General features: G+C 35.7%; 2 protein-coding genes across 2 annotated transcripts; both read left to right on the top strand.

Moving 5' to 3' along the window:
• Positions 1-393: 393 nt before the first annotated feature.
• Positions 394-3,046, top strand: LOC126627956 (protein DETOXIFICATION 35-like). Its single transcript, XM_050297537.1, has 7 exons — positions 394-763; positions 1,171-1,796; positions 1,926-1,982; positions 2,085-2,323; positions 2,436-2,554; positions 2,652-2,738; positions 2,887-3,046. The coding sequence occupies exons 1-7, from the start codon at positions 497-499 to the stop codon at positions 2,956-2,958; spliced, it is 1,467 nt and encodes a 488-aa protein (XP_050153494.1). The 5' UTR covers positions 394-496; the 3' UTR covers positions 2,959-3,046.
• Positions 3,047-6,285: 3,239 nt separating this feature from the next.
• LOC126629768 (protein DETOXIFICATION 35-like) lies at positions 6,286-10,870 on the top strand. Its single transcript, XM_050299884.1, has 7 exons — positions 6,286-6,732; positions 8,823-9,448; positions 9,558-9,614; positions 9,724-9,962; positions 10,069-10,187; positions 10,306-10,392; positions 10,589-10,870. The coding sequence occupies exons 1-7, from the start codon at positions 6,463-6,465 to the stop codon at positions 10,667-10,669; spliced, it is 1,479 nt and encodes a 492-aa protein (XP_050155841.1). The 5' UTR covers positions 6,286-6,462; the 3' UTR covers positions 10,670-10,870.
• The last annotated feature ends 424 nt before the right edge of the window (positions 10,871-11,294 follow it).

Genomic DNA, 11,294 nt, shown 5'->3' with positions numbered 1-11,294 from the left:
AGTTTAATTGATTTGTAGAGATTCCATATAAAATTTTGATTCAATTCCCTCGAAATCTCATTGAAGAGATGAGATTTGCGGATACTTAAAATACAATACGAAATCTCTCCAATTCTTTCAAATTCCTCAACTTTCTTAAATTCTTTAAAATCAATTTCTAATTGAATAGACCTGGAATGTTATAAATTTATTTAAAATCCTAATTGAATCGGATTTATAAGGATTTTAATAAACTATTTTAAAAAATTTATTAAATACACATTGAATTTCAGATAATCACTTAAAATCTTGATTGAATACTTCTAAATTTATTAAAAGAATTAAAATCCTTAAAAATCACAGTTAAATACACCCCCTCATATTAGTTTAAAATAGAAAACCGGTGGTCACAAATATTGAAACAAAAATCACGCGAGAGCATAATACCACAACTCCGATTATAACTTGCTGGAGCCAAAGAATCAGTCAGTAGCAGTAACCCTTCTGAATATCTCAAATGGAAACGCCATTGCTGACAATCAAAGCAGAGGCGGCAGCAGCTGCTGATTATGCTCCAGTGAGGAGCTTTGGGGAGGCCATGAAGGTCTCCTGGAAAGAGGCGGTGAAGCTCTGGAGGGTTGCAACTCTGGTGGCCTGCACTTCTCTGTTTCAGTACCTGGTTCAGTCCATAACCACCGTTTTCGTCGGTCATCTTGGAGATGTCGAGCTCTCTGCCGTCTCCCTTTCCCTCAGTGTCATTTGCAACATCCCTTTTGGTTTCCTGGTAACCACATTACACAGATGAAGCCGTATATAAACCTTTTACAGTCAGTTTAGTGTCGGTCTGTTATGTTTTCGATTAAAAGTTTGTAATCGGTTCTATTGCTGCGTATTTACCTTGTTTCTGTATAGTCTATATCTCTGGAATTTGGTAATGGTGTAATATTTTTATAAGTACTTCTACTCATAAAACATTTTATTGTAGGTACTGTAAGTAGTAACACCACGAAATGTTTATTAAAAATTTCAACTGTGCTTCTTGGAAAAGCATTTTCAAGTGCTTCCTAAAAAAACACCTTCAAAGAGTGCTTGTATGACTCGTAAATACTTATGTCAAATATAATCAGAAGCATTACATTGTCAGAAGGCAAGCCCACATTCTAATAACTGTTGTACATATTATATATGTAGCTAGGTATGGCAACTGCATTGGGAACCCTTTGTGGGCAAGCATATGGAGCAGGCCAAGTAGGGCAGCTAGGAATCTATATGCAGCGCTCATGGATTGTGTTATTCATCGCCTGTATCATCCTTTCGCCAGTTTTTATTTTCGCCGCTCCGATCCTAAAGTTTTTAGGCCAGGAACATGGCATAGCTGATCCTGCTGGAGTATACAGTCTAAAGATAATCCCTCAAATGTTCTCCTATGCCATCAATTTGCCCACTCAGAGGTTCCTCCAGGCCCAGAGCAAGGTGCTCGTGATCACGTTGATTGCATTCGCGGCTCTAATCATACAAACCGGGTTGCTTCATCTCTTCATCAATGTGTTTGGCTTGGGAACAACAGGTGCGGCTGTAGCTTATGACATCACAAACTGGGGAGTTGCAATTGGTCAAGTTGGTTATGTTATGGTCTGCTGCAAAGAGGAGTGGACTGGATTTTCATTGTTGGCGTTTCGAGAGATTTGGGATTTTGCTAAGCTGTCACTTGCCTCTTGTATGATGGTTTGCCTAGATTTATGGTATTCGATGAGTATAAGCATTCTCGCCGGTCTGCTTCCAAATGCAGTCATTTCTGTTGGTTCCTTTTCTATATGGTAAGATTATTACAATTTCTACTAAGCTGCGGATAGAATCCTTTGCAGACAATTTATTATAATCCCTTGAAAACGACTTAAATAAGTGACGAGGTGGTGCTTATTGCTTCATTTTTCTTTTTCTTTCAGCATGAATTTTCAGAATTGGGAAATTATGTTGTTGCTTGGAATAAGTGCTGCTGTAAGGTAAATACTTCTGTTATTTTATGTGTCAAGTAATGTGCTATTCCATTTTTCTGGTGTTGCTAAGTAGTATAACATTGTTAATGGTCTGCCATCTGCACATAGCACACGAGTCTCGAACGAACTTGGAAAGGGGCGTCCAAGAGCAGCCAAATACTCCGTCTGTGTTGCAGTCTTGCTAGCTCTCGTCATTGGGTCTTTAGCCATGGTTGCCATCTTCGTAAGCGGAGACTACTTTGCCATGATTTTCACCAGCAGTGGAGATATGCAACTCGCCGTTTCTCGTTTAGCTTACCTTCTTGGTGTAACGATGCTTCTTACCAGTGCTACACAAGTATTAACAGGTATTAATCGCTTCAATAAGTTTTAACCTTCCAATTAGTATCCCTAATGAGCTAATCAGTCTCCTTATTTAACTTAGTTTGTAGCCCTAATTGGTGATCAATTTTTTTGTAGGAGTTGCTATTGGAGGTGGATGGCAAGTGATGGTGGCTTATATAAATTTTGGTAGTTATTATTTGGTTGGGCTCCCATTAGCAATCTTTCTTGGCTTCAAAGCAGATCTGGGAGCTGTGGTAATAAACAATCCTACCCCTATCTATTAATTTTCATTTCAGTTTAATTAATTTAATCTTTCGTTTTTAGTGAATCGAGATTTTATGTGATGCATAGGGACTTTGGGGTGGGATGATGAGTGGAAACGCTCTTCAGATCTTCTTCTTGCTGATTCTGACTTGTAGAACCAACTGGGACAGAGAGGTAATCATCAGTATATAGCGATATTCTCTTCTACTCTACTCTAATTTACCTGCAACGGATACAAACCAGAGTGCAACGAGACTAACACACTACCCTAACCGACTAAAATAATTCGGATTCGTGATTGAAATTCTTGTTTATAATGCAGGTGGAGCAAACAACAAAGCGCATAAAGAAGTGGAGAAGCAAAGAAACAATAACTGACGAGATATGTAGCTGATAAATATATCATGAAATTAGAGAAAACTCATGCATTTGTATCTGTCTATTTGGGTAATGTGAGGCTTTATGTGCCAATGTTTTATGTACTTCCGCAACATTGAATTCTTATTGTCGTCAAAGTTGAGGCGTTCTGTCTCCGCTACTCAATCATCTATTCCGACCAAAAAGAACGAAAAGGTCACAATGAGACGGCCAACAGGTTCCGAGCTGATGGGATCTTCTTCTCCATTTCTCAAACTCAATCCTTTTTCTCTAGGTTACAAGTTTATCGTTTATCCGACTCCTCCGCTTACATTGACCACAACTCGTTCACCTTGAAGACCTTATGCGGTTACCAATACAACGAGAAACTATCAACTTTCCCACAGTAACAAAATCTTGTTGCATCATGTTTCCGCCTCGTACTAGCAAGGATATTGTGTAGGTTTTGCTCTGGTTTTAAGCTTTTTGAGTTTTTGGTAACATTCTAGAGGCGGTTTAACGAGCCACTACTAATCAAATTTATAACTTAGTTGCATCTACATAACAATGGGTGTGAGATCTTAACCAAAAAGCTTCAATATAATTAGCAGTTGAACTAATCCTTAGATCTTCTAACACCTGTTGCCCCCTAATCACAACAATATTACAACCCATGTATGCGCCTGAATTGAATTTGTGTAGGGTTTCTGGCTCGAGGATGAGAAAATAACATATGTAGGGTGATTTTCAGAGTTCTATTTTATCATTTTATTCTTAGCAGTAAGCAGTTTATAGTTTTAGTAGTTCATTTTATCTACTCGTAAATTTGAAGTGATGATGTTCGATTTCCTCCTAAAGAAAAGTTACTGATGCTTTTTGTTCTTCGCACGTAGGACGTTGTAATAACAATATTCCTAATTTTTAATAAAAAAAAACCATCCATTTATTTGTTTTGTGGAATAAAATCGTCCATTAATATTAGCCTTCAGGGACAAGAATTCTCAAGTTGTTCAGCTCAAAACTTTAAAACAACGTTTCTGATGATCAAAGACGTAAGCAACTTGTAGATTGCTATGGTGCATGTAAATTTTCTCTTCAATTCGCTGTGCTTCAAATTCAAACAATTCTCTTCTCTCTTAATATAGAGTAAAATACATCATAATATCGTTTGCAATAAAAGTAAATATGAAAAAGTGGAAGAACAAATAATATCTTCTGTCCATAGGCATTTTCATTCTTTTTCCGAAAGAATGAGTCGCTGCCATAGGAGAAAATCAGAAGATTGTTGGGATAAGCAAGTCTCAAACTTGTGACTCGCTAAAATATGTAAACCATTTCAACGACTAGACTATATACTCTTTATTGTACAAACTAGCGCACAATATACAGAAGTGGGTGAAATTCAGGATGAGTCATATGGCCTATTGTGGCCTCCATATGGCTCCGCCGATGTTCAAATTCATAAGGAACGGTTAAGCTTATCTATCAGTTAAAATACTCTATATTTTGATGTAAAGACCATATTAGAAACTGAAATTCAAACACAAATATAATTATAAAAGATAACGTCCTGGATAAGATCAAGCAGAATTTCATCCCACACTATCGCACCACCAACTTCGCTAAACAATTTCGACCTAAAAAAAAACTTTGCTAAACAATGGATTGGTGTAATTGATACAAATTAATTAATAAGTGAAGAAATTTGATGTTCTACCATAAAATTAATAAATAATACAAAGAGTAGCCTAATTAGTTATAGGCACATACAATTTCTTTCTGTTTTGTGATGTAGGATTCACTCTTGATAATAAGGAATGATTAAGAATTAAAACTAGCATCTAGCAACATATATCCATTTTTTTTTCCTTGGCTTTTTAGTTAAAATGGTATTTGAAATTGACATAACTCATCATTGAGATTTAAAATCGAAGAAGTAATCCCGAGATATCCATCGTCAACCATTTTGATTTTTTCGTGAAAAGTCTACCTTAAATTGAGAGTATTTTTTTCAAATCAATCATTCTACTTAAACTAGTGGTTTCTTTAATATAATAGATTTAATATAATAGAAATTTTTCATAAAATGACCAAAATAATTGACGTGGACAATTTCATGCATTACTTCTATTGATTTTAAATTTCAGAAATCAAAATGAGTAGTTACGTCAATCAAGAATCATGTTGACTAAAAAACTTTTTCCCCCTTTATAGGCAAGTAGTATTTTATGAATATATATATATATATATATATATATATGTATATGTATATATTATAGAGTCATCGACGTACGTTGATCGTGTCATGTATATAATTTTTCTAGAGGAGACATTAGTGGACAATGAAGCACCGATGACTTATGACATGATAAGGAGACTTGACCAAGCATTAGGTAGCTAATTAATTTGATTAAATTTCCTCTTTATTTTATGAGGAAATGTTGCATGAATGGATTTCTCAACTTGAATTTTACGCCGAAAAAATTCATTTTTTATGTGCTTGATGTAGATGTAAATTTTCGCCGTCCTTCTCATTTGACAAAAATGTACTTGCAAAATAATACTATTTAAGATTAAGGCCAAAAGCCTCACACGCCCACGATCCCACGATCCCACGATGAATAGGGGGCTTTGGCCGAAGAATCTCCAATGCTCAAATTTAGAATTTTGAAAAAAATGTGTTTAAGAGTTTATGGGTAGTAAATGACTCAGCTTTTTAGAGGGATAATAAGGCTATTTATCGAAGAGTGGCCGGCCCTATTTGGAGAATAGTGGCCGGCCATATATGGTCTAATTAGGTGAATAATTGCCAGATATTATGTGAATAATATCTTGCAATTAATCCTAATTTAAATAGAAAATTTGAGAGTTACATTTTGAATAAGGATTTGATGAGGAATGATGAAAGTGATTTGAATAAATATCATTTTCATCACCTTTGACTCTTCCTTGATTGAGTCATTATTGTCCGTTGCATGCACATGGAAATCCCAGTGTGTCTCAAGGGTAATTTTGTTATTTTCACACAAAAATCCACGTGTCACCTCTATAATTTTCTTAATTATTTTTTGCCGCACACTTGACACGTTGTTATTTTTCAATTTATTTAAGTTACATATCATTTTTAGTTAATATAATTTCAATTCTAAATTTATTTTTTAGTTACTGGATAATTGTATGTATCCTTATCTGGTGGTTATTTATCAATTTGTTGACAATAATCCAAATATCATACTTGTAATTTTGTAAAGATAACAAGAAGTGAAATTCCAACGAGATTCTCTGAGAATGAGACTCTTCAAGTCTCCTTGAACTCTTTGTCACAAAGGAAGTTTGTTTTGAAAAGTAAAAGCAAAGCAATATGAAGAGCATGCAGCAAAGCAATATAAGTAACGCAGAAACCCCAACACTTTGCATTTCCATTTTCCACTACCAAACCTAAACCAAACCAAACACCCAAAGCCACCATCTTCTCCGGTAGGCAGCGACCTCCAGTTTCGTCGGGTCCGTACACGTGTCCCTGCAACAACTACAGACTCAAATGGTGACGCCAGTGCCACTGCTTCACGCAGTGAACGGCGGCGAGTTCCATGACTACGAGCCGGTGAGGAACTTCAGGGATGCCCGGTCGGTGGCGTGGAATGAAACCAAGAAGCTGTGGAAAATTGCTGGGCCCATCGCCTTCACTATCATCTGCAACTTTGGCAACAACACAGCTACCACCATGTTTGTCGGCCATCTCGGAAACCTCCAGCTCTCCGCCGTTTCCATCTCTCTCTCCGTCATCTGCACCTTCTCATTCGGCTTCATGGTAATTTCCTTTCATAATTTTCAGCTTTCATTTACATTTCATTAGTTTTAAAATGCGGTATTCGATTTTAAATGATTTAATTTACGGGAAGGGACATTCAAATTCAGACGTAGGATTCCGATACGGAATCAGACTAACTCGCGTCTGCATTCATTGTTTCGCATTTCAAAACATGGAAGTCGCGTCTTTTTATGTGTTTAAAGCATGGTTTAAAATATGAGTGAAAATATCAATACGTAAATTTCAGAAATATCGTTGGATACATATTAATATTAGTTGCATTCGAAGGAAATTATGAAAATATATAATGAGATGAGTGTATCAACTCATTTAAATTTAGTCGAAATTAGAGAGAAATTTCTTATAAAAACTCAAAAGTTTGCAAATTTTTTGTGATGAATCGGTAAATATTGGTAAATACTCATTGTTTTTCCTATATCCTTCTAATATAAGTGAACTTAGATCCTTAATTTTTCACAATTTCATGGATATTTTAAACACTTGCTTAAAGTATAGATCTTTATTCAAAAATTATATATATATATATATATATATATATATATATATTCACATTTATATTTGTAGTGTTTCTGATTCAGATTTCTAACTTTGCGGTTTTTTGTGTTTAATTTTACTTTGTATTTTTTGCTTTTATATTCTTCTGCATTGCTTTTCTTCTTTTCTTAAGTGTTAGGTACCACTGCTCAAAGTTATTTAATATATATATATATATATATATAGATATATATATATATATATATTACCAAATATCTATATATATTTTATCGGTGTATCTTGTTTAAATTTGGATATTTCATACTTTGTTTCTTTTATATTCTTCTGCATTGCTTTTCTTCTTTTCTAAGTGTTAGGTACCACTGCTCAAAGTTATTCAGATATATCTATATATATTTTTTATTTTTTTACCAAATATCTATATATATTTTATCAGTGTTTCTTGTTTAAATTTGGATATTTCATACTTTGTTTCATACTTGAGAAAATCTAGGAAAAGATGAAAATTGTGTGCGTGATATTGAGATCGAGAGGAAGATATATGACACAGAACTGGATAAATCAGTTTCTTTAAAAAAATCTAATTCAATGGCTTATATCTAAATAATTATAAAATCTAATTAAATTATTATTTACTATTTTAATTTAATTAAAGGGTTAATCTTGTTCATTTCCCTCAAACAAGAAAAGAAAGAGGTAAAAAGTCAAAATTACGTCCTTTCCCACATTGATTTAAATAGACAAAATATGTAAATTAATAAAAGAGTAAATTGTACAAATGGTCCCTCAACTTTAATCAAATTGGAGCAATGGTCCCTCAACTAAAAATCCATTACCATTGGTCCCTCAACTTATCAAAATATGTAGCTATAGTCCTTTTCATCAATTTTGTCAAAATTTTGTCAAAATAAGCTATGTTGGAATGACCATTTATATAATTAGGATCCCTTAACTCATCAAAGTGTATAATTATGGTTCTTTTCGTCAACTATGTCAAAAAATTTGTCAAAACAAGTTATATTGGAATGACCATTGCTACAATTGGGTTAAAATTAAAGGACCATTTCTCCACTTGAATTAAAGTTCAGGGACCAATGGTAATGGATTTTTAGTTGAGGGACCATAGATGCACGTTTTGATAAGTTGAGGGACCAAAGGTAATGAATTTTTAGTTAAGGGACCATTGCTCCAATTTGATTAAAGTTGAGGGACCATTTGTACAATTTACTCTTAATAAAATGACAAAACTTTGGGATACCATTTCAAAAAATTGAAACCTCATAATAGTCCATTTGAAAACCATTTCAAACTTTAAGTGTGTAAATGTAGTTAGCCCAAAATGAATTTGCACAAAATGGTAAAAGCCCACTTTTGTTTTTTACTATTATTATTACTGCTCGAGAGACACAAACAAAAACAGAAGTGCAAAACGAGAAAACGAGGGTGTAAAAATCAGTACTCTGATAAAAAGCTTCGTCATCCATCAAATGTAATTGCAAAATGAAAATATGTTCACACAGCATGATTAAATTCAACTAAAGGAGCTAATGCATATTATGTACAAAAATTTGTAGCTTGGCATGGGGAGTGCGTTAGAGACGCTTTGTGGCCAAGCTTTCGGAGCCGGACACGTTAACATGCTCGGCGTTTACATGCAAAGATCATGGATCATTCTGTTCACCAGCTGTGTTATCCTCACGCCAATCTATATCTTCTCCGCCCCGATTTTGAAGCTTCTCGGGCAGGATGATGACGTGGCTAATCTTGCTGGAACATTCACCATATATTGCATACCGCAGTTGTTCTCCCTTGCCTTCAACTTCCCTGCCCAGAAGTTCCTTCAGGCTCAAAGCAAAGTTCTCGTGCTTGCGTGGATTGGATTTATCTCGCTTCTTGTACAAATTGGAATGCTTTCTCTCTTCATTTACGTGTTCGATTGGGGTATATATGGTGCAGGCATTGCATTTGGCATCACAGGTTGGGTAATTGTGATTGCTCAAAATATTTACATAATGAAATGGTGCAAGGAAGGGTGGACAGGGTTTTCGTGGTTGGCGTTCAAAGACATATGGGCGTTTGTCCGGCTTTCACTTGAGTCCGCCGTGATGCTTTGCCTGGAGATTTGGTATATGATGACTCTTATCCTTGCTACAGGCCACCTTAGTAATGCCGTACTTTCTATTGACTCGCTCGCTATTTGGTAAGGCCATAACTCCCCCTCATTTTTTCTTACAGTGATTTTCGTTCGTTTCTGTACTCGAATTCCGATACTTTACTCAGTTTGTTTACTCGACCAATTGATGTTTCAGCTTAAATTTCAACGGTTTGGAAGCAATGCTGTTCATTGGAATCAATGCTGCTATAAGGTAAGTGCCCAAGATTCATATGTGCAATCTTGTAACGCAAGAAACAATTTGAGGCATTAGTTAAAGATGTTCTAGACCTGATTTTAATTTGTGTCTCACGCGTTTTCAGTGTTCGGGTCTCCAACGAACTTGGATTGGCACGTCCAAGAGCAGCTAAATATTCAGTCTACGTGACGGTTGGTCAGTCTCTGCTCATCGGAATCGTTTGCATGGTCGTGATCTTGATAACCAAAGACTACTTTTCTGTCCTGTACACAAACAACGAGGAATTGCAACATTCAGTTTCCAATCTAGCAATTCTTCTCGGAGTGACTATGCTTCTCAATAGCGTCCAACCAGTTATTTCAGGTAACAATCGAGTTACTTAGGACTCGTTTGATAACCACGTAACTTCCACTCCATCTCTGACCCCGTCCCCTTGTAACTTTTTGTTCTGGGTTCATTCATGCTTCAGGTGTTGCTATCGGAGGCGGATGGCAGGGACTGGTGGCTTATGTAAACTTGGGTTGTTACTACATTATCGGGCTCCCGCTCGGTATCCTTCTTGGCTATGTAGCAAAATGGGGAGTGAAGGTAAATCATTTTGGTTTCAGTTCCACTACTAAATGATTCGATGCCTGGCTAGCTCGGTTTTTTTCTTTCCTCGAATGTCTTCGACAATCATAGTCCCAAAATTTCTTCACCATTGTAGGGAATTTGGGGAGGCATGATATGCGGGACTGCTCTTCAAACCTTGCTGCTTATGATTGTACTTTACAGAACCAACTGGAACAAGGAGGTAAGTTAAATTCTCTATCAAGTGCTTGTTTTGAGACTGCTTTCGTAAGGGTTTAAAAGCGCTTCCCTAACACTTCTGGATTGTAGAAGTGTTTTTTTAGAAAAGCACCTGAATTCTTAATACAAAGTTTGACGTGTTTCTAATAACAACACTTCTTGCACAAACGCTTATGCTAAATCGTAACTTTTCGTGGCAGGTTGAACAAACAACGGACCGGATGAAGAAGTGGGCTGGGCAAGACTACGGCGACGAGGAGATAGCTGCTGTTAGCGTATGAAATCATGTTTTCTACCGAGTGCATAAAATCTCCTAATTAAGCTCTCTGCTTAGTTGTAATTTTTTGCGTTAGAATTTTCAAACTTTCTAGCCAGGAAACTACCTGCCATCGGTACAGATTTTTCATTTTTTTAACCTATCAATTGAATGTTCAAGTGGTTAATCTGAATTCCCATAAAATTTTAAAAGTTCTGTTTTTCTATCTTTCCGTCGTCAATAATGTATCAAAATTGAGGTAAACAAAAGTTGTTCTGAACGTTACTTTCACAAGAAAGTATTTCGAGTGCCTAGTTAAAGAAATTGAGAGCTTGTTTTGACAATGCGATGTATTGAGCTGCTCTGAAACAAGAAGAGGGTTTCAATTTTGAACACGAGGAAAAAGCGACGGACACATTACCCTACTGAAAAATCCAAAAGACAATTAGAGAAATGTTTTATTGGTTCTCAGTCTATAAACCCAACTGCGAAAACCAATCTGACCATAAATGAAAAAGACTTACATGAAAAGGACTTCTATGAACATATGGTCAATAAAATAAGTAAATTAAAAGGAACAAAACACTTGCACAAAAAGCATTTCGAAAACTTACTTGGAAGAATTCGACCAAAAGAAAGAGCTTAATTGG

Source organism: Malus sylvestris, chromosome 7, assembly GCF_916048215.2.
Source record: "Malus sylvestris chromosome 7, drMalSylv7.2, whole genome shotgun sequence".
NCBI classification, from domain to species: Eukaryota; Viridiplantae; Streptophyta; class Magnoliopsida; order Rosales; family Rosaceae; genus Malus; species Malus sylvestris.
Note: the sequence above shows the minus strand (reverse complement) of the source record. Positions and strands in the feature narration are given on the sequence as shown.

Coding starts and splice junctions, on each gene's coding strand:
- LOC126627956 (XM_050297537.1), top strand. CDS start 497: ATGGAAACGCCATTGCTGACAATCAAAGCAGAGGCGGCAGCAGCTGCT. Junction 1,983..2,084: donor GGAATAAGTGCTGCTGTAAG/GTAAATACTTCT, acceptor ATCTGCACATAG/CACACGAGTCTCGAACGAAC. Junction 2,555..2,651: donor AAGCAGATCTGGGAGCTGTG/GTAATAAACAAT, acceptor TGTGATGCATAG/GGACTTTGGGGTGGGATGAT.
- LOC126629768 (XM_050299884.1), top strand. CDS start 6,463: ATGGTGACGCCAGTGCCACTGCTTCACGCAGTGAACGGCGGCGAGTTC. Junction 9,963..10,068: donor CGTCCAACCAGTTATTTCAG/GTAACAATCGAG, acceptor TTCATGCTTCAG/GTGTTGCTATCGGAGGCGGA. Junction 10,188..10,305: donor TAGCAAAATGGGGAGTGAAG/GTAAATCATTTT, acceptor TCACCATTGTAG/GGAATTTGGGGAGGCATGAT.